This window comes from Actinia tenebrosa, unplaced genomic scaffold, assembly GCF_029948245.1.
Source record: "Actinia tenebrosa isolate PJP-AT-01 unplaced genomic scaffold, QUT_ActTen_1.0 PGA_scaffold9__36_contigs__length_13948895, whole genome shotgun sequence".
In the NCBI taxonomy this organism is placed as follows: Eukaryota; Metazoa; Cnidaria; class Anthozoa; order Actiniaria; family Actiniidae; genus Actinia; species Actinia tenebrosa.
The window spans coordinates 5,068,961-5,087,254 of record NW_028292586.1 but is presented as its reverse complement, the minus strand read 5'-3'; the positions used below and the strand labels follow the sequence as shown (position 1 = coordinate 5,087,254).

The window sequence follows — 18,294 nt, the reverse complement described above, 5'->3', positions numbered from 1 at the left end:
TAGCCACACAAAGGACAAAATCCCAAAAATCTACTCACAAGTGCGGTTTTGTTATTTTATCCTAAATATTAATATTTTTTATTGACTTTAGGGCAACGAACTCCAGGTTGGGTTAGCTGTGTCGGATGCATCCGGGATATGGTGGTATTTTCCTTCGAGGGTGGTTGCTATTATTGAGTGTTCGCCATTAGAGTTGGGCTTTTGAGAGAAGCAAGAAAAGAACCCCCCTCTAAAAACAACCAAAGCATCAATTACTTCCGTTCAAAAATTTCTAACAAACTCACTTCCTGTTCAAAAATTTGATCTAAAAGTGGATGCGATTCCCATGGATTTAGGAGCCGATCTTGGTGCTTCTTGTACTTCATCTGCTGTTCTGGCCCATGTGCTTCATTCGAATACCATCGTTTCTTCTGCAGTTAAAGATTCGTCTTGTTATACTAGCGGCTTAGCTGTCCTTACACCCACTCTAGATGGCCATGGGACGGTCACTTCCCTGTCTGGTTTTAGCTTGAATAGCTTCGATCAGGTTGACGTGAGTGGGAACATTGTGAAGCATGAATCTGAGGATCATAATTGTGATCTGTCGGTAGCTAGTGTTGGAGAAGACGGAAGGTAATATATCCATTCTTAAATAAGCTTATTACCAGTCCAAAATATCCAAGATTTATTTTACATTATACAATCTTAAGATTTCATTAATTTATTTATGTAAACTTATCTGATTTTTATCATCTAATTTATCATTCAAGGATATGTTTTTGATTTTTGTTTTTGTTTTGTTTTGACATCTTAATAGTGTACAGCATTTTAATATGTGTTCTATACTATTTATTACTAGTTATTTTTTCTTGGAATTAAGATTTATTATTGATTATTTATTGGAGGGTTCATTTTATCATCATCATTATCATGCATCTTCACCAGCTTTTTATCTGCCTTCTCCAATCTTTCCTCCCTCAGGAAAGATCGACTTCTAAATTCCAATTTGGAATTTCAGTGGATAAACGCCAGTCTGTCGAAATACCACTGCAAAATCCTATAATTTTTATCAACATTGATCACCATCATCATCATTATAATCATCATTCTTGCTGTAGTTGTCAAATTAAAATGGAGTAGGTATATACATAATCAACAATATGATTTTTTTCTAAGGAAATGTTTCTTGTTATCAACATTTCTTAAAATTACATATTTTCCAGGCTTCGTTTCACTACCACTAGTCATGTTACAGTGGCAGACTTCCACCATACATCACAAGAAAGACAAAACCTTCATTCTACTGAGGCAGACTTCGTTTCTGACTTATCTCAAGGTACAGTAAAAGCTAACATTTCAATTCGATCTTTTTACTTCACAAACAAGGGTTTTAAAAGATGGCTGTTCAATAGGTATAGACATGATCATGCATAGCCAGGCCACATCAGCCCATCCCAATTTGGAGGCATAATACTAATGTACTAACAATTCACACTTATGATTGTAAGCTGCACGGCTGCCAATAGCACCTTAGTATGCAGCCCGTAAACTCCTCCACTGGTTATAAATGTGAAGTGCATTGAAATATTTGAAATGCGCTATAAGAACTCCCATTATTATTATCAGACAAATATATGAGATCAGCAATGTTACCAGTCTATTTTGGCCAGACATTGTCTACTGACTGACTGTTTTTTTGAACCATGAACAAGCAGTGCATGCATGCTTTTTCTCTAAAACCAGAGGCACACAGAACATATTGACATGTATACAATGTCATGTACTGTAGAGTTGTACATCTGTGAGCTAATATCAATTTTCCATATCTATTTAAAGTTGAGATTCTTAGTGGAGCTGACAGTGAAGACAGATATGTAGGAGAGACGGTCTGCCATGAAGATGAACATCACCATGTTGAGACATCTTTGCACCATGAAAAGGATCTAGTCATGGAGAAGACACATGTAGGGCATGCAATAGCTTGGAACTTTATCAACCCTGAAACAATCTCATCTTTGTCAGGGCATGGCTAACTCACAGATCAAACCCTGAAGCAACCTCTGGACTGATTTAACTCACAGATCAAATGCTGAAACATCCTATGGGCTGACCAATGTCAGGTTCCGCCAACTCACAGATCTAATTAAGATTTAGCTTGTTTAGTTTTATGGAGGGAGTTAGCCTGCGTAGTGGCCGAAATTGGGAAATTGGGGGGGAGGGGTGGGGGCCTGTGGAGGAGCCACAGGCCCCCCACCCCTCCCCCCCAATTTCCCAATTTGGGCCGCTACGCAGGCTAGGAGGCAGAGAAACCAGATAACCCCTCAAATCAACAAACTGTTCTCACATGAGATAATTATTTCTGTCATTCAGGAATCTATACCCAAGAAGTAATTCACCAATATCTTTTTCCTAATATTTTCTTATAATTTATTAATCACAGAAAAAGAAGGGTGGATGGCCAAAGGGCAAAAAGAGACGAAAGACAATCAGAGATGTAAATGCTCCCAAAGCTCCATTAACAGCGTATGTACAGTTCCTGAATGAAAACAGAGAAAAAATCAGGGCTGAACATCCTGACTTAGCATTCCCCGAAATAACAAAAATGCTTGGAGCACAATGGAGTAAAATGTCACAGGAGGAGAAACAGGTAACAGGCTATGATTCCTATACTAACAGGCTATCCCCATGGTAACAGGCTATGATCCCATGGAACGGGTAATGGGGATGGGGGAGGTACCCAGGAGGGCTTACCCCATCCACTCTTAGCAGGCAAAGCAGCAATAGGTAGGAGTTAAGCCCAACCTCTCCCAAGTGATTTCTTTTAACCCATATTTATACTTCTTAAGTATCTTTATAAAGAAGTGTTTTAACTTCCTTTCCCTTCACGCTAATTATTAAAACAAAGAGAGAGATTAAGATAATGGGAGATTAAAAACTAGAAATTCAAAAACAAATTTTAATTCTCTAGATTAGTTATTTTAAAATGATTTTTGTTTTCTTTCTTTTTTTTCTTTTCTTTTTTTTTTTTTTTTTTTTTTTAGAAATATTTGGATGAAGCAGAAAGGGAGAAAGATAGATATGTGGCAGAGCTGGAAAGCTATCAGCAGACTGATGCTTACAAAGCATTTCTTAAGAAGCAGGAAGAAAGAAAAAGAAAATGTAAGTTTTGCACACTGCAGCATAAGCTTCCCTGGAAATAGCAACACATAAAGCATGGCTTATAGGGAATATAGGGTTAATTCCCCTGGCTTTCCTCCAGTGCTTTTACCCCTCCTGGGTGGATTACATAGTGCCTAACAGTTTTTGCGACCCAATCAATAAGGCAACCGATAGATCAAATTAGAATTTAGAAGTTGATTTCTGTGGAGGGAGGAAAAACCAGAGAACTCATAGGAAAAACCCTCAAATCACAGGAGAGAACCAACAAACAACTCTATGCACATACAAAACCAAGTCCGGCAGGACTCACACCCAGGTCGCATTGGTTAGAAGTGGCACATTAGCAGTGCATACTACCTGTGCTTCCCCACCCATGCTTCTTCTTGATGGTTTTCTGTTAATCATTGTGTCCTCCCTACTAAGTATTTAAAACATGATGGCATCACACCAGAAGGGGTAAACAGGATTAAGGGAGGTATATTCTATTTTGGGGGGGGGGGGGGGGGGGGGAAGGGCTTGGGGATTCACATAATTTTTTTAAATGTTTGTAGCCCTCTCCCTTTCACTCAGTAAAAATTATGGCCCACCTATTAAGACAACTCCCACTAACGTTTGTCGAAAAAATAAGGTTTGACCCTCCAAAAAAGTTCTCTAAACCCCCATCCCTCCCTTCCCCCCCCCAATAAAAATGTATCTTTCCTTAGCTCTTACCATGTCCTTTATCCCTGCCCTTCCTTTAAGAAAACTACAGGATTCCTACCCAGCTGACAAATTCTCCCTATAATGTTATTTTCCTGTTCTTTCTCTTCTTAAGGGGAAGATTAAATGGAGACTCCTTCAGCAGGGGACAGAATTCCCAATAAAGCTGTTAAAATATTGCTCGATATAGTAATAAAGTTATTCTCAATACTACCTTGTTTAACAGGTTCAGAAGTTTCTGATGGTGGTTATTCAAATGGAATTGAGGTTGGTTAATGCAATGATTTTCATTTTGAAGCTCATGAAATCCTTGGCCATCATTGCAAAAAAACATTAATCAGAAAAAAACTGGGCTCAAACCAATAATCCTGACCAGTTGAAAGCTACAGTAGCCTGTGTAGCGGAGCTCTATGGGCCAGATGTATGAAGCCTGAATAGCGCTATCCAGCGGATAAATCCTTATCTAGTGGATAAGTCTATGCTTTTTTCCAATAAGTTCAGGGCTATAACCAGAACTTTTACAGGGAGGGTGCACATCGAATAAAATCGGACCATTGATCCATTGATCTTTTTTTTTAAGAAAGCAGAACCAAAAAAAATAAAAATAGAAATAAATAAAAATAAAAAAGGTAACTAAAAGAAAGTAGAACCAAAAAAAAAAAGGAGATGGATGAGCGGACCTTAAGCTTTTATGCAAGGGGGGGGAGGGGGTGCACGTGCACCCTGTGCTTCCCCCCTAGTTACGGCAAAAGTTCATCAACTGGATAAGGTTTATCCGTTGGATAGCGCTATCCAGGCGGCATACATTACACTCAAGCCAAAAGGGAAAAATACTTAAAGAAACTTTTAAAATTTACAGCTATGTGAAGAAGACGATTTGTATTGCAAGCCATGTAATCAGTATTTCAATAACCTGCACAACAAAAAAGAACATATATATGGACGAAAACACATGCAAACTGTCAACGGTAAAGCCAACGATGGAGAAGAAGAGGAAGATCTTCCTGGATTTAATATTCCGATATTCACGGAGGAATTTCTAAATCATAACAAAGGTGAGGCTTCCTAAATATGAAAATATAATAAACATGTTTTTTCTTTCTTCCTTCCTTCATGCTTCCATGCTTCCTTGCTTCCTTGCTTCCTTCCTTGCTTCCTTCCTTCCTTCCTTCCTTCCTTTTTTCCTTCCTTCCTTCCTTCCTTTCTTCCTTCCTTCCTTCCTAAATTCCTTCCTTCCTTTCTGTCTTCCTTTCTTTCTTAATTGCGTGTGTAATTGCGCCGAATCACTCAATTCCTTATAGCTGTTTTCTTTCTTTATTTTCAGTGAAAGAAAATGAATTACGACAGCTTCGTAAAACAGCCACCGAATACGAAGATCAAAACTCCATTCTCTCCAAACACATTAATAACATGAAACAAACTATCGAAAAAATCCAACTAGAATCCAACACCCAGCGAAGAACCAATGAGCTTCTACAACAACATCTAGACACCTTACGCACTCTCTTAACGCATGGCTTTCAGGAATTACAGTTGCCCAGAACAGATGAGTTGCCTTGCATTGATTCTATTGATAACTATATGACTAAGTTATATTCAATTATTTTAGACTCGCCACAAGAAAACGAGGGCCTTATCGGTAGTGTACGAGACATTGTGTCTAGAATAAGCTTCCAAAAGTGACTGGGTTTCCATTTCAGTGCAACATTTCTATTACTACCAGAACAGGTCTATACTGGGTTCATTAAACAAGATGTATTCTGGTCTAGCTTGGGCAATAAAAGCATCATATAAGGCGTGATTAACCAAAGATCTTTGTACCCAAGCTGGACCAGAATGCATCACGGTGCGCAGAAAGGTTTCACGGCAGCCAAGCTGTAGTACAAAACAACATTTTTGTTGCTTTGGAAAAACGAAATGTTTTGTGCAAAAGCGTTGCATTGTTCACGTCCTGTAGCATCCCTTCTATACTGCGTGACTGTCACGAACCCCATCTATACTGCGTTACTGTTTTTGTAAATCAGGTTAATCCTTATTACTCTAAAGCGATACCGATAATATCGACTAAGAGATCACTTGACCATTTCCCCTCGTGGTTGGTTCATGTAGTGAGAGACGATCGTATTGGTCCCCCCACCTCTCCCCATTCCTTACTCAGTATTTATACTTCCCGTAGGAATCTTTATCAAAATGTAAGAAGAGTATTGAATGTGCATCCAAACTTTCTCAAACAAAACAGAAATAAAATTGGCCAATAAACTTATCAAATGCAAAACGATATGAAAATAAAACACCAATTATTAATCATTTCAAACATCGGAGTATACTTTGTATTCTTCGTTTGCAATAGACGTCATAGCCGCCATGCTGGAAGAATTTGACAAAAGATTTTTAAATGAATTCTTTAGTTACATCTTCCCACATGGCGGACATCCCTTTTGTTATTGTGCTCTCTTGGGATTGATTGCAAACCAAGAATACGTTGCTCTTGGTGCGCTAGAATATGTCTGCCGAGTTTTCTCCAAATCTAGAGATATACACAGGGCTGTCAACTCTCCCGGATAAACCGGGAGTCTCCAGATTTTGGACTGTATCTCACGGTCTCCAGATTAGAGTATCAAATCTCCCGGATAATCCCCGAAGCTGACCATTTCTTGTGAGACTAGACTTTCACAACCATAAAATTCCAATTATTTCATGTTGTTTGTCTTATTTAACATCGCTATTAAACAAAATCAAAACGTTCCTCATAAACTGTTCTTGCAAGCAGGCCATTGTAATATAAGCGATAATATGATTGGTCAGAAATAAGCCAATCACATCAAATGTTACAAAGCGAAAGATGTCTTTTCGCGAGCTTTTTGTCCTGCTGTGACGTCATGTCCCTTCCCTATCAATTCTCCAGATTTGAATATCTCGGGGGTTGACAGCCCTGTATACAAGTCCAAATTAATGAGTTTTCATTCCATTTCTGTCATTTTATCTCGTTCTTGTACTTTCATAAATTCACTTGGACTTGATATTTTCACACATTTAATTAATTCTATATTTTTTCAAGTAGACATTTCCGATTTAGCGGCATATGAGCGGAATAGGCATATACTAGCGGAATAAGCATAAACCAGCGGAATAAGGCTAGAATCATCGTTATGACCAGAAAATTCAATAAAATAATGAAACAGCTTTCAGTAGACCTGTTTTATCTAACTTAAGGTATTGCACAATTAATATCGTTAACACTACCTGTTTTATTAGCTTAACTGACGAGCAGTGTGCTCGAGAATAAGATCTCGTCCCGTTGAAACGCATTTATATAAAAAAGTTGCGTTTATAATATACTAATGTAAATGCTCGCCCTTAAATTTATAAAAGGACTAAGAATGCTAGCATATAATGTAGAATACCACGACGGTTATTATTTTCGAGAAGTTTTCCTTCTGCATGGACACGTACGTATCGCTAACATATAGTTGAAATGTGGATGCCTACTGAGTTTGTTCACTGCCTGTAAACACTTACTTCCCAACTCTGTACCCTCTCCTCTACGGGGAAAAACAGGATTTTATTCAAGTTCTCTTTTACAGTGGAAAAGGCTGTGCACATAACCAATGCGTTGAAATTCAGAACAAAACAAGATATTTGAGAGATTCAGTAAACATCTTGTGTTTTCGACAAACATTTGTGCTACGCAAACGAAAAAAAAGTAAAAAGAAGTTGAAAAGCTTTTCAAGAAGCAATAGATAAATAATGAAATAACCTTTGTCTTTGCTGAGAAAGTTTCTAAAAGGTACTAGTTAAATTACAGGGAAAGAACAAAAACGTGCCCATGCCGGCCAGAAAAAACGTGATGCTTAATGTCTATTTATTAATAACGTGAACAGAACTCATAAAGCCTATAAGGTGCTAGTCTTCGTCTGACGAAGAATCTGTCACGTCAAGACCATGGACTGCCCTCCAGCTTTTTAATGCTTTCTGGTGCTCTCGTGCAGCACTTTGGGCCGCATCAAGAACGGCGGGGATTGCTTCGAGTAAGCTGTCCAGTTTTTTCTCTCTGGTGACCTGGGAGTTCCTAGATGACTTCAGCTTTTTACTTGACTTTAAGCTTTCATTGAGAGGTCTTTTCCTTAAAGGATAATAGCAAAATTAACGAGGTTTTATTATAAAATAGGTATGAGAAACGTTGAAAGTAATTCTGTCTGCTTATAAATTACCTGTCTTCCGTCCTCTTGCTTTCTCTTGTTTTCTTGATTCGTGTAAGGATGTCAGCAGGGTCGTCATTTGGTTCGTTCTTTTCTGCATCTAACACATACTTTGTTTCGCGTGCATTGATAGCTCTGCAAATGTCTTCAACTTCTTCAGTATCTTCATTACAAGTTTCTTCCACACTAGATGCGGACGAGTATTCTTCATCAATTATTCTATTTGACGTGCTTGTTCACTGGCATTCCTACCAGGAAATAAAAGAATCATCGCACTCCATATAATACCGTTATTGAGAGTCCTTTCTTCTTTGGTCAACAGCATTCTTACCTTGAAGGAAGAGCGTTGTTAAGCAGTTTAGTAGCTCTCTTCCTTAATCGCTCCTGCAACACTTTGTTGGAATTTCCTTCAGCCACATACTGATCACCTGCTTCTCCCAAAACCTCAACATGCCTTCTCATAAAACTCAAAACACTTTTCCACTCTCTTCCACATGCTTGCACAGCTTGAAGAAGAAGAGTATCTTCGACTTGAGTGTAGTTTTTCCTTGGTTTTCTTTACTTGTTGTTGTCCATCGCTCCTTTCTCACAGGATTAAGAAAAGTGAAAAGAGCCCTAAAAATTTGCATACATAGGCACGTGCACACGTGCACTGGTCGTAATGTTTTTTTTAAATATTTTTGTTTGGTTTCGTGATTGCGAACGAAAAAGTTGCATATATGTTTAATACACTACCTGTTTGCGTCAGTCAACAATGGATGTCCCACCTTTCCCAATGTTTATTGTAGTAACCCTGCTGTCTATCTTTGCAGCTATAAAATTGAGTCTTCAAAGACCACAACGTTTGGTCCCTTTATTTCCTATGCATGTAATAGGGAACCTGCTCATCACACTCATTGCGCTTGTCTCTACGGCACCAACGGGAGCTAATCTCCTAGCCCGACTTTTTGGTAATCTGCTGCTTAACCATCGTAATAGTGGCAGAGATGTTTATTGTTTAGCACGAAGACATCCACACATCTTTTGGTACATGACCGGGGAAACACTAGAATCCTTTGATGCTATTGTACGAAGAATTGGTATAGAAGTTACCAGTCCAAGACACACACCTCGGGTGCCAACTACAGGTAGAAGAAGATCTTGTAATCTTGACTTATAGAGGTGACAAAAAGTACCATTTTATGAGTACACAACTAATTGTTGACGCAAATGGTTTGGTAGTACTCCTTGTAGCTGGGTACGTTTGCTATATAGTAGCGTTGTCATGTTGTGCTTAAGTATTTCGATCTAGCTGCTATTTTACTGCATGTAAAAACAAATACAAACATAAGCAAAATTTAGTACTACACGTATTCATAGTAAACAAACGTCTTGCAGATTTCCGGGGCATATGAACGATGCGGAGTCATACAGACGACTTCCTGCTATAGGCCATGGAAGAAGAAGGAATCTACCACGACGAGCAAGGCTGCTAGCTGATGGGGGATACGCTATCGCCCCACCTCTTATCACTCCAAGGCGTATTGCTTACAACAGACGACAACAGAATGCCAACAGAGCGCTAAGGTCGCTTCGTATCCGCGTAGAGCACGACATTGGATTCCTGAAAATGTACTCAGCGACCTCGGATATTTTTCGACACATGAGGCCATTTCAACCCTTTGTAATAGCAACTTGTGGTGCTCTTGCTAATAGAAGGAAAAGAATTCTAAAAACACTGTAATGTTATATATGTTCTTTTTGATATACTTTTCGGAAAAGTAAAACAAACTGGCGTAACACATGTTTATATTAGTGAGAGCAGAAAAATTCCTAGCTTAATACTGTAAACAAATCTCAAGATATGTTGATACTACTAGCGCTTACTAGTCAGTTGTGACTGTTTTGGTGCGTTGAATACAACAGGTGTATGATAAAGTTCATAAGTATATGACGTTTGGGACATTAGTTCTTCGTAGTAAGAGGATTGACTATTAAGGACCATAGTAGTAAGACGAAGGAGTAACGTCAGTAAAAATAGTTACAAACTTTCTTTCTCAGTTGTTATTTACCTAATAATACATTGTACTAGCTGAGAAAACAGTAAGATAAGGAGTTTTGAAAATTCTATTGGTTAAATCTGGAATAAAATAATGATAGCTCTTTTTAATTTATGCTATTCCGGTCGGATTATAGAATGCGGAATATACTTTCCCTATGCCGCTAAATCGGAAATGTCTAGTCCAACATCAACTTGTAACCATTTATTAGCCATTCGAAAATTGAGAAGGGAAATGGGTCGAGTTGGCATCGCAGTACATTGTGGGTCAATTGTAGCAGACTAGATAGACGCCATCTTGGAAATATGTCTCGTAAGACAATCCCACCATTCAATGCAATATCCAAGTCGACCCAGTTTTTTCCTCTACCTTCGGAATAGCTAGTTTTAGTCATTCGAGTGAATCTCGGAAAGGCTATATAGTGTTTTGATTAATGATCCAAGAGGTTCCGTGCATTCATTGTCTCGTGCAGGATAGAAACCATTTAAAACTCACGATAAGAATTGATTCCTGTCTTTCCTAAGGATTTCTCACGCTAATCACGAAATTGTAGATTTCTTTTGCTGCATGCAATGAGTGAGGGAAAATCGCCTAACCACAGGAACGTTTTGAAAATTCCGCACGCCTGATATCTAAGTTCGTATCAACCGGTTGAAAATCAACGCATTTTTTGCTGAAATAGTTAAGTGTAAATGTTTGAACTATGTAATAGCATTTGCTGGAATATGTTGCAGCCTTATACATAAACATTAATAAAAAAAAGACTAACACTTCACTTCACTTCGCTGAGATAAAAAAAAAAGAGAGAAATATTTAAAGAAAGCAAAAATTTAAAGGAAGGAGTGAGAGAGTAGCGAATGCAAGATTGCATGTAGTGTTCATCGACAGATTAAAATTGGTCATCAATCAATTCTTTTACGAAGACTTCTCCGCCTTATTTTCTACTTATGTCCATAGATGTTCCATATATAACTTTTGAAACTGTTAAGCTAACTTCAAAGCTTTCAAGCAGACACGCTGTGATCCAATTATTCAAAACGCTACGAGTTCTCTATTAAAAGGACGTGCCGTTCAATGAATCATAATTGGAACCATTCAGTCGGCGATACTCTCAACGTCTAACAGTCAACTCCAGCTATGCTTTCTTGCTGTGTAGATATTTGACCATCGATTCACCAGCAACACACACACACACACACACACACACACACACACCGCCATCAGAGTCCCTTCAATTTATTTGGATATTAAACCAACTGGTCAATCGTCGTCTGAGTCTTCTTGTGGAGAAAGATTTTGTAGATGATTATGATCGAAGCAGCCGTGATATCTCTAAATAGCTCGTGATTTGCACAAATGGATGAAAAATAGGGCACATGGAAAGACGATTACCCGGTTTAGCCTTGGGCTAAGTTATACAAGAGAAAGACTTAGACAGGAGCTTCAATAAAACCCACATGTGATCATACTGAGAATTCCTTACTTCAATCATGGACATGAGAACTCAATGTCCAATACCTTCATAAAACACTAATTCCCAAACCGCCTATCATGAGATTGAGAATCGGAAGCCTTATTCAATGATCGAGTTGTTTAGTAAACATTTAGTTAAAGCTCAATCTACATATTTAAATACCGTTAAGTATTAACACACGGTAACCATTAATAAGAGATGACAGCCTTGGAATAACAAGGAATAATGGATGTTCAATGATTCCCGCGCGGTGGACCCATGCAGAAAAATAATGTCAGGTATTTTTAGGATTACGAGATTATAAGCTCGCACATACTAGGGAAAGGTGAATTGAGCCCTCCGAGACTGATAAATGTGTTAGGGGAAAGATCACTGCACAAAGTGAGGAGAAATGGAAAATGCAGGTGTGAGACTATCAAGGAATCATTACCACAAGATCGACCTATAAAGGTGTCGAGCCACTGATATAAATAAGAGATTCTATTTTCAAAGGGAATGGTTGATCGCCAACTAGACCTTTTCAGCTTTGGCGTAATGTTTTCTCATTTTAGACCACGTGTCATTCTCTTGAGAATAAGATTGTTTGTTTGAGTTGTATCCATGTTCATGTGACTTCTCCATTATTTAAAGAATGTTTGAAATGAGAAAGCATTGCACCCGAAGAGCATTGTATTTGTCTTTGCTGTTAACACCGTTATTTTGTTTCCATTGCAGCACATCGTGTGGTCATTATCATGTTAAGCTGTGGTATATTAATGTCTTGTGTTTAAGCAATGTTCACCCAAGTCTTGTTGATCCAAAAATGTCGAGCATCTTAATGACAATACCAACAGTCGTCCAAATGAACACTCTTTTACACGCTATAATCTCATCATTTAGACCAAAGCCAAACAAAACCGCTTTTCTCGACTATTAAAACTACGTTAGCCCCTTTAGCTGTGAATAGAAGTGGTTTTTAAGAGAAATGTGCTTGGAAAACTTGATTTGGCCCCCTTCCCCTTCACCGTTGGAGTCATAGTAGGTAAGACTTGCGCACCTCCACAAGTTTGTGTGTGTGCTCTATTTGACTTTCAAAATTCTCTCTTGACTATTAAAACCGCATTATTTCACTCTTCAAAACGTCCTGGATTTAGTAGGAACATCACACTTAAACGAGAAATCACCCTCTTGCAGCGTTTGAATAGACACTTCATCCATGTACCATTTTTGTTGGAACCACACTATGCGTCAAAATATGAGCTTCAATTCAACTTCTTCTCTCCTCGTGTAAAGGAATTAGTCAAGAATATTTGTGGACTTAACAGCTGCTTAAAGTTCGAATTCTAAGATTCATAAAACATGTGCGTCTCTTTAGTATTATTTCTTTATCTACCAAAAACGCCTTCAAAAAATGTCTACTTCAAATATTTTTCGAGATCTGAAAAAATCGAAACTAAATGAATCATATATCAACAAATCAGGTTCATTACGATGTTAGAGCAGTTTGGGCTTGACTTTGAAAGGCTCATTGCCATAAGCGTGCCGTTCCGTGACCGTGATGCTTTCTAGAATTTTAATTGGCGGATTCTTTTCTAGCGCAATGTGATTGGTCTGACAGTGCCGTGACCTTGGCGTGACCGTGTCCGCGCCGTGTTTAACAGTGTTCCGCGTACTTGATTGGATGAAGAGTAAATTTTCTAGCAACGTGATTGGTCTGGCGTATGCCTTACCGCGTCACGACCGTGTTCACGCCGTAAGCGTTTAACGATCATGCGAAGGGTTAGGCTTCACAAATTTGCAACGTCCCCTGTGATTGGTTAGGTTTAGAGGCGGGGTTGGGGAAAGGTCATTGTTTTCTATTGTTCTACACATGTGCGCCCTCCAATAGGATCACATCTTGCAAATTCGTGAAGGACGACCCTATGCGAAATCTGCTCTGATGTAAATACGAGGTCCGCGTCTCATTTCGGCCAATTGCTTGACCCAATCTCTTGAGCGAGGGCCAAAGGGACTACGCCTTTTTTCTTTAGTATATCGATTGGTAATAGAACAATGAATTAAATTTAAGAGGAAATTTGTTTCAATAATGCGCAAAAATGGCAAAAAGCGCAAAAACTTGTACAACAGCCTTTCTTCAAGAAAATAGTTTTTGGCTCTCAATGCTTGAATACGAAAAGAATTCTCCCTTAACGTATACTTAACTAGGCAACTATATACTCGTCACACTGTAATTTAACTTTATATACTTATCTATTTTAAAAATATATACAATAGTGGTTAACAATGAAATTCTTAATCTATATACACGATTCTCATAGACTCTTTAACTGTTTTGTCCTTCATTTTCCAAATCTTTAGCTATCGAGGCGCGAGTTTAAAATCACTTAGTTTTTATGGTGAATGGAAGGTTACACCTGTTCGTCTTTGATGTCCTCAAAGACTCGACTTGAAACATATATATCAGTGTCTGTTTATTCGAGTGTGATTGGGATGGACAAAAAGTTATTTTCATGTGTCTTATATATCTTCCTCTTAAATCATTCCGTTTTTCTTATGTGATGCATAATGTATATATACATTGACTTTGTCTTTCTTCAGTAAGGATGTTGCGTTCTTGAACGAAGCACTCAGTCTATTGATAAATTAACATTCTGCAAGGTATTCTCAACTGATCAATCATTTGAATGCTCTATATCTGTTTGAAAGGAAAATATCCGATACTGCAAGTTCTTATTAGACTTTTGGTTTTGATCTGACAGAGCCGCAACTCGTTGCAGTTCCATGGAAAGAGTGCAAAGAAATTCTGTGCATGCCTGCAGTTGTTTGGCATAGATGGGGTGGAGTTGTCTAAAACAGTGGATCCATATAGTGCTGAATACTGAAAGACACGAGCAGACCTGAGGTGAGACTCGTGGTATTCCATTGGACAGTATAACTTAGACGAATAAGTGCAGAGAAACTTGCTGCAGTAGTCTAAATTAGTTAGGGTGAAGCTGACCAAGAACAGCTTGGATCCATATAGTGCTGAATACCGAAGGACACGGGTAGACTTGAGGTACGACTCGTGGTATTCCATTGAACAGTATAACTAAGACGAATGATTGCAGGGAAACCTTGCTGCAGTAGTCTGAAGTAGGTAGGGTGGAGCTGACCAAGAACAGCTCGGATCCATAGTGCTGAATACAGGGGGATATGGGCAGACTTGAAGCCATGGTGGACTACAGCGTAATGTTGCGGTTCTCTGGATTTCGTAGTTGAGTTGGAGAGCTTCACCAACATTTTCTCTTCCACTTGGTTCTTCGGTTCTGGAACCATGTTTTAATCTGTCGATTCGTCAGCTGTAAAGACCTCGCCATCATGTCTCGTTCGGCAATTGTCAAGTATTTGCTAAATTTGAATTTGTCTTCTAGACATTTGAGTTGAAAGCTGGTAAAAGCTGTCCTCTTGCGGCGTTTCTTGGTCGATAATCGTTCGCGTTTTTCCAAAGATAGGTGTTTACTTGGCGATACTTCTTTCTCGCTGTAATCGTCGTGAAAACCCATATCTGAAAAGCGAAAGAGTGCATTTGGTATGCGTGAGAATAAAGCACGATGTTATGCACGTCGTCGAGAACTGTGATTGGATGCTCACGTTCTAATGCTTTTTCATTGGAGTAGAGTTCTTAGATGGAAACCATTTGAAACCCGACAAGAGTAATTCAGTGTCAAAGTTTTTCCAAGGTTTGCGTGCGAATTCAGATTCGACTGGCCACAAATTTGAAAAAGGCAAATAATCAAAATTGTACTGCAAATATTGCGTTCAAAGTCGTATTGCAATTGCTTTTGAATATTTTGAGGAAACGTTCTTTGTTGATTAATTCTCGTCTAGATATTGTCATAATGCTTCATGGACCGCCAAGCCTCTTGAAATAAATAAGTGAGCAACCCTGAGAAAACGTTCTAAACCGCACGTATTCACCAACACAGCAAGCAATCAAAACAATATTGACATTCAGTGGTTTTTTTAAAACAAATAGCTACTAAATCTCACCAGATGTTGTGTTTTTCATGCCCGCGGAAGGTGATAACGAAGAGTGGACACTTTGAGTCTGTTTTCTAGTGGTTCCTTCGACTTGTTGTTGGGCGCCTAGAAGCGCGTCGATGCTAAAGCTAGCATTATTTACTGAATCCATACCTCTCATGCAATTGGTATCTGGGGGAAAAAATGAAGCATCAAAGAATCAGTTGATATAAAGTTATGTAATGACATACTTAACAGTAGAACGCTGTTAGTGCGTGATGATTCTTCTAGTTAAATGGCCATGGTAAGAGCAAAAACCTGAAATATGGAGTGCACACAGTCGCTCCAAAAGCCGAGCGCAGATTAAATACGATCCCCTCATCTAAGTCTGTAACAGTACATGTTTTATAGACCTGAACTAAAAAACTGGCGATTTTGATCGTGCAAATCTAAGACCCGGACCGAGCGTCTATAATTTTTCCAGGCTGGCTTCTTAATTTGTTTCGATGATATACGCGAACCAAGAGGCTCGTATGACGCATGTCATCTATCGGTAGTTAATGATATAGAGGTAACAGTCTATGGCTTACTAGAGGTATCTAGAGGTATAAAGGCTTGAAAAAGAAATCGAACTAACTTGATTTTAATTCTGTCTTAATTTTAACAAAATGGGTGCTTCAGTTGAAGGCGGCATGGGATTGTTAGCTGCGAAAGTCCATTCTTCGCAAGCTAGATTGCTTTCCTTATTCCAAATCAAAAACTTTATCCACTCCAAAAGCTTCTGTATAATAGCCGTGCGTTTTTACGATCGATTAAAAGCCCAATAAATGGCGTCTTAAAGACACGAGCAAGTTATGGCCTTTACTGGGACGTGTTTCGCTTATCATGAGATCCATCAGTAAACGCTAAATGTATCCTATTGACTTCTAGTGACATTCCACTCCAATTAGCTATCATTTTTTGAGCGGCGTTAAGCTTGAAGAGCGGATAATTCTAAATCCTTTCGATCAGAGGAAATCTTACGTAGCGCAGACAGAATTGTGCTTATTGGTTTGAGTTTTCGTTAAAGTTTGTCAGTTTAAAGATAAAATGCTTCTCGTCTTCGTCTAAACAAGTCTCGATGCTTTTCTCAACCGGGCTTCTAATCAGCCAAACGTTTTGCGTTGTTGATAAATACTTCGGCTTTGCGTTGTTTGATCTACAAAACGATAAAAAGGCTTAACTCTTTCACATAGAAATGAAGAGAAAAAGTGGAGTTTTTATAATAGCTGCTGCAAATGTCTGTAAAAAATTCAGTTTTTGCGCGTTTAATCAAAATTCACACAAATAAAGTGATCCCAAATAAGATGCTGTATACACATCACAAGAATAGCCTTTGAATGGAAGGAACGCATGGCCATTATTGAATAAGTTTTTACCTTGATTCTTTATGGACGATGAGCTGAAGATTCTCAACGCAGCTAGTCCTGTCGCAGTAGGTCGACTGATGGTCTGCAATCTAAGAGTGTTGTGAAGGTGACTTCATTTGTGGACCACATGTGGGCCTTCTTTAAATAAAAAGCATATTGAACGCATTTTAAAATCGCCTGCTACGGAAACAGGAAACCTTTACGAGAAAGCCTTTTTACTCCGACAGAAACAAACTGCACACAATTTGGACGAAAAAAAAAAGCAAAGTAAAATACTTCAAGACTACGTCCAAATTTGTAACAATATTACTTGGAAACAAAAGAATGGGAGGAGGGAGGCTTGTCCTTCATCGACATACTCTTATAATGAAGTTGAAAGAATTTTAAGCGCAGTTTTTAGTCCTTAGGGCAAAAACCCCCCAATTGCGGACTGTCCATGTGTGCTATTGAGAGAGATATATAGCACACACAGAAACGTCTGGGGTAAACAAATCGTACCAAGATGACTCCAACGGTGAAGGGGAAGGGGGCCAAATCAAGTTTTCCAAACACATTTCTCTTAAAAACCACTTCTATTCACAGCTAAAAGGGCTAACGTAGTTTTAATAGTCGAGAAAAGCGGTTTTGTTTGGCTTTGGTCTAAATGATGAGATTATAGCGTGTAAAAGAGTGTTCATTTGGACGACTGTTGGTATTGTCATTAAGATGCTCGACATTTTTGGATCAAGAAGACTCGGGTGAACATTGCTTAAACACAAGACATTAATACACCACAGCTTAACATGATAATGACCACACGATGTGCTGCAATGGAAACAAAATAACGGTGTTAACAGCAAAGACAAAGCCGATTTAAAACCCCTGTTGGCTAGTGGATGTTAAGGGGATTCTGAGTGCAGAACTGACTGGACTCGACGTGAACTTGTTAGAAGAATGCGCAACACTCATGTTCTCTCGAAAATCGGTTTCCAATTTTCTCATAATGGCATACCGATTAGGAGAAGTAGATGATGATGATAAAGCAAGAGTCTTGATAAGATCTTCTTCGGAGGATTACGAAGAATTATTGTCTGTCGATAAGCTGGCAAGACATATTTTTAATGATTATCATCATTTTTGAGTTTTGACGAGGAAAACATCTGGTACAAAACTGTTCCAGACTCTATAAAATACGAACATTTTAACCCAACGTATATTTCTCCCCCAAAATCATAAAAATATCTAAGTTTATTATTTAAGTCTCAAGGAGATTTTTATTTGGTGTTTATTTGTTTGTCTACTCAATATTTGCGTGTTTGAGGTAATTATCAGTCAGTGGTTGATCATAATCCGTGGAAAACTCATCAGGTCCGCTTATT

General features: G+C 38.6%; 2 protein-coding genes across 2 annotated transcripts; one reads left to right on the top strand and one right to left on the bottom strand.

Annotated features, from left to right (window-relative positions):
* The first annotated feature begins 173 nt into the window (after positions 1-173).
* LOC116293218 (high mobility group protein 20A) lies at positions 174-10,850 on the top strand. Its single transcript, XM_031700623.2, has 8 exons — positions 174-612; positions 1,203-1,315; positions 1,816-1,943; positions 2,420-2,626; positions 3,021-3,138; positions 4,064-4,104; positions 4,697-4,892; positions 5,162-10,850. The coding sequence occupies exons 1-8, from the start codon at positions 326-328 to the stop codon at positions 5,518-5,520; spliced, it is 1,449 nt and encodes a 482-aa protein (XP_031556483.2). The 5' UTR covers positions 174-325; the 3' UTR covers positions 5,521-10,850.
* Positions 10,851-13,985: 3,135 nt separating this feature from the next.
* Positions 13,986-17,282, bottom strand: LOC116292918 (homeobox protein B-H2). Its single transcript, XM_031700265.2, is given in 4 exon segments — positions 13,986-14,815; positions 14,817-15,072; positions 15,558-15,719; positions 16,946-17,282. Coding segments are annotated over 3 exon segments (606 nt in total). The 5' UTR covers positions 15,709-15,719; positions 16,946-17,282; the 3' UTR covers positions 13,986-14,616.
* Positions 17,283-18,294: the final 1,012 nt, after the last annotated feature.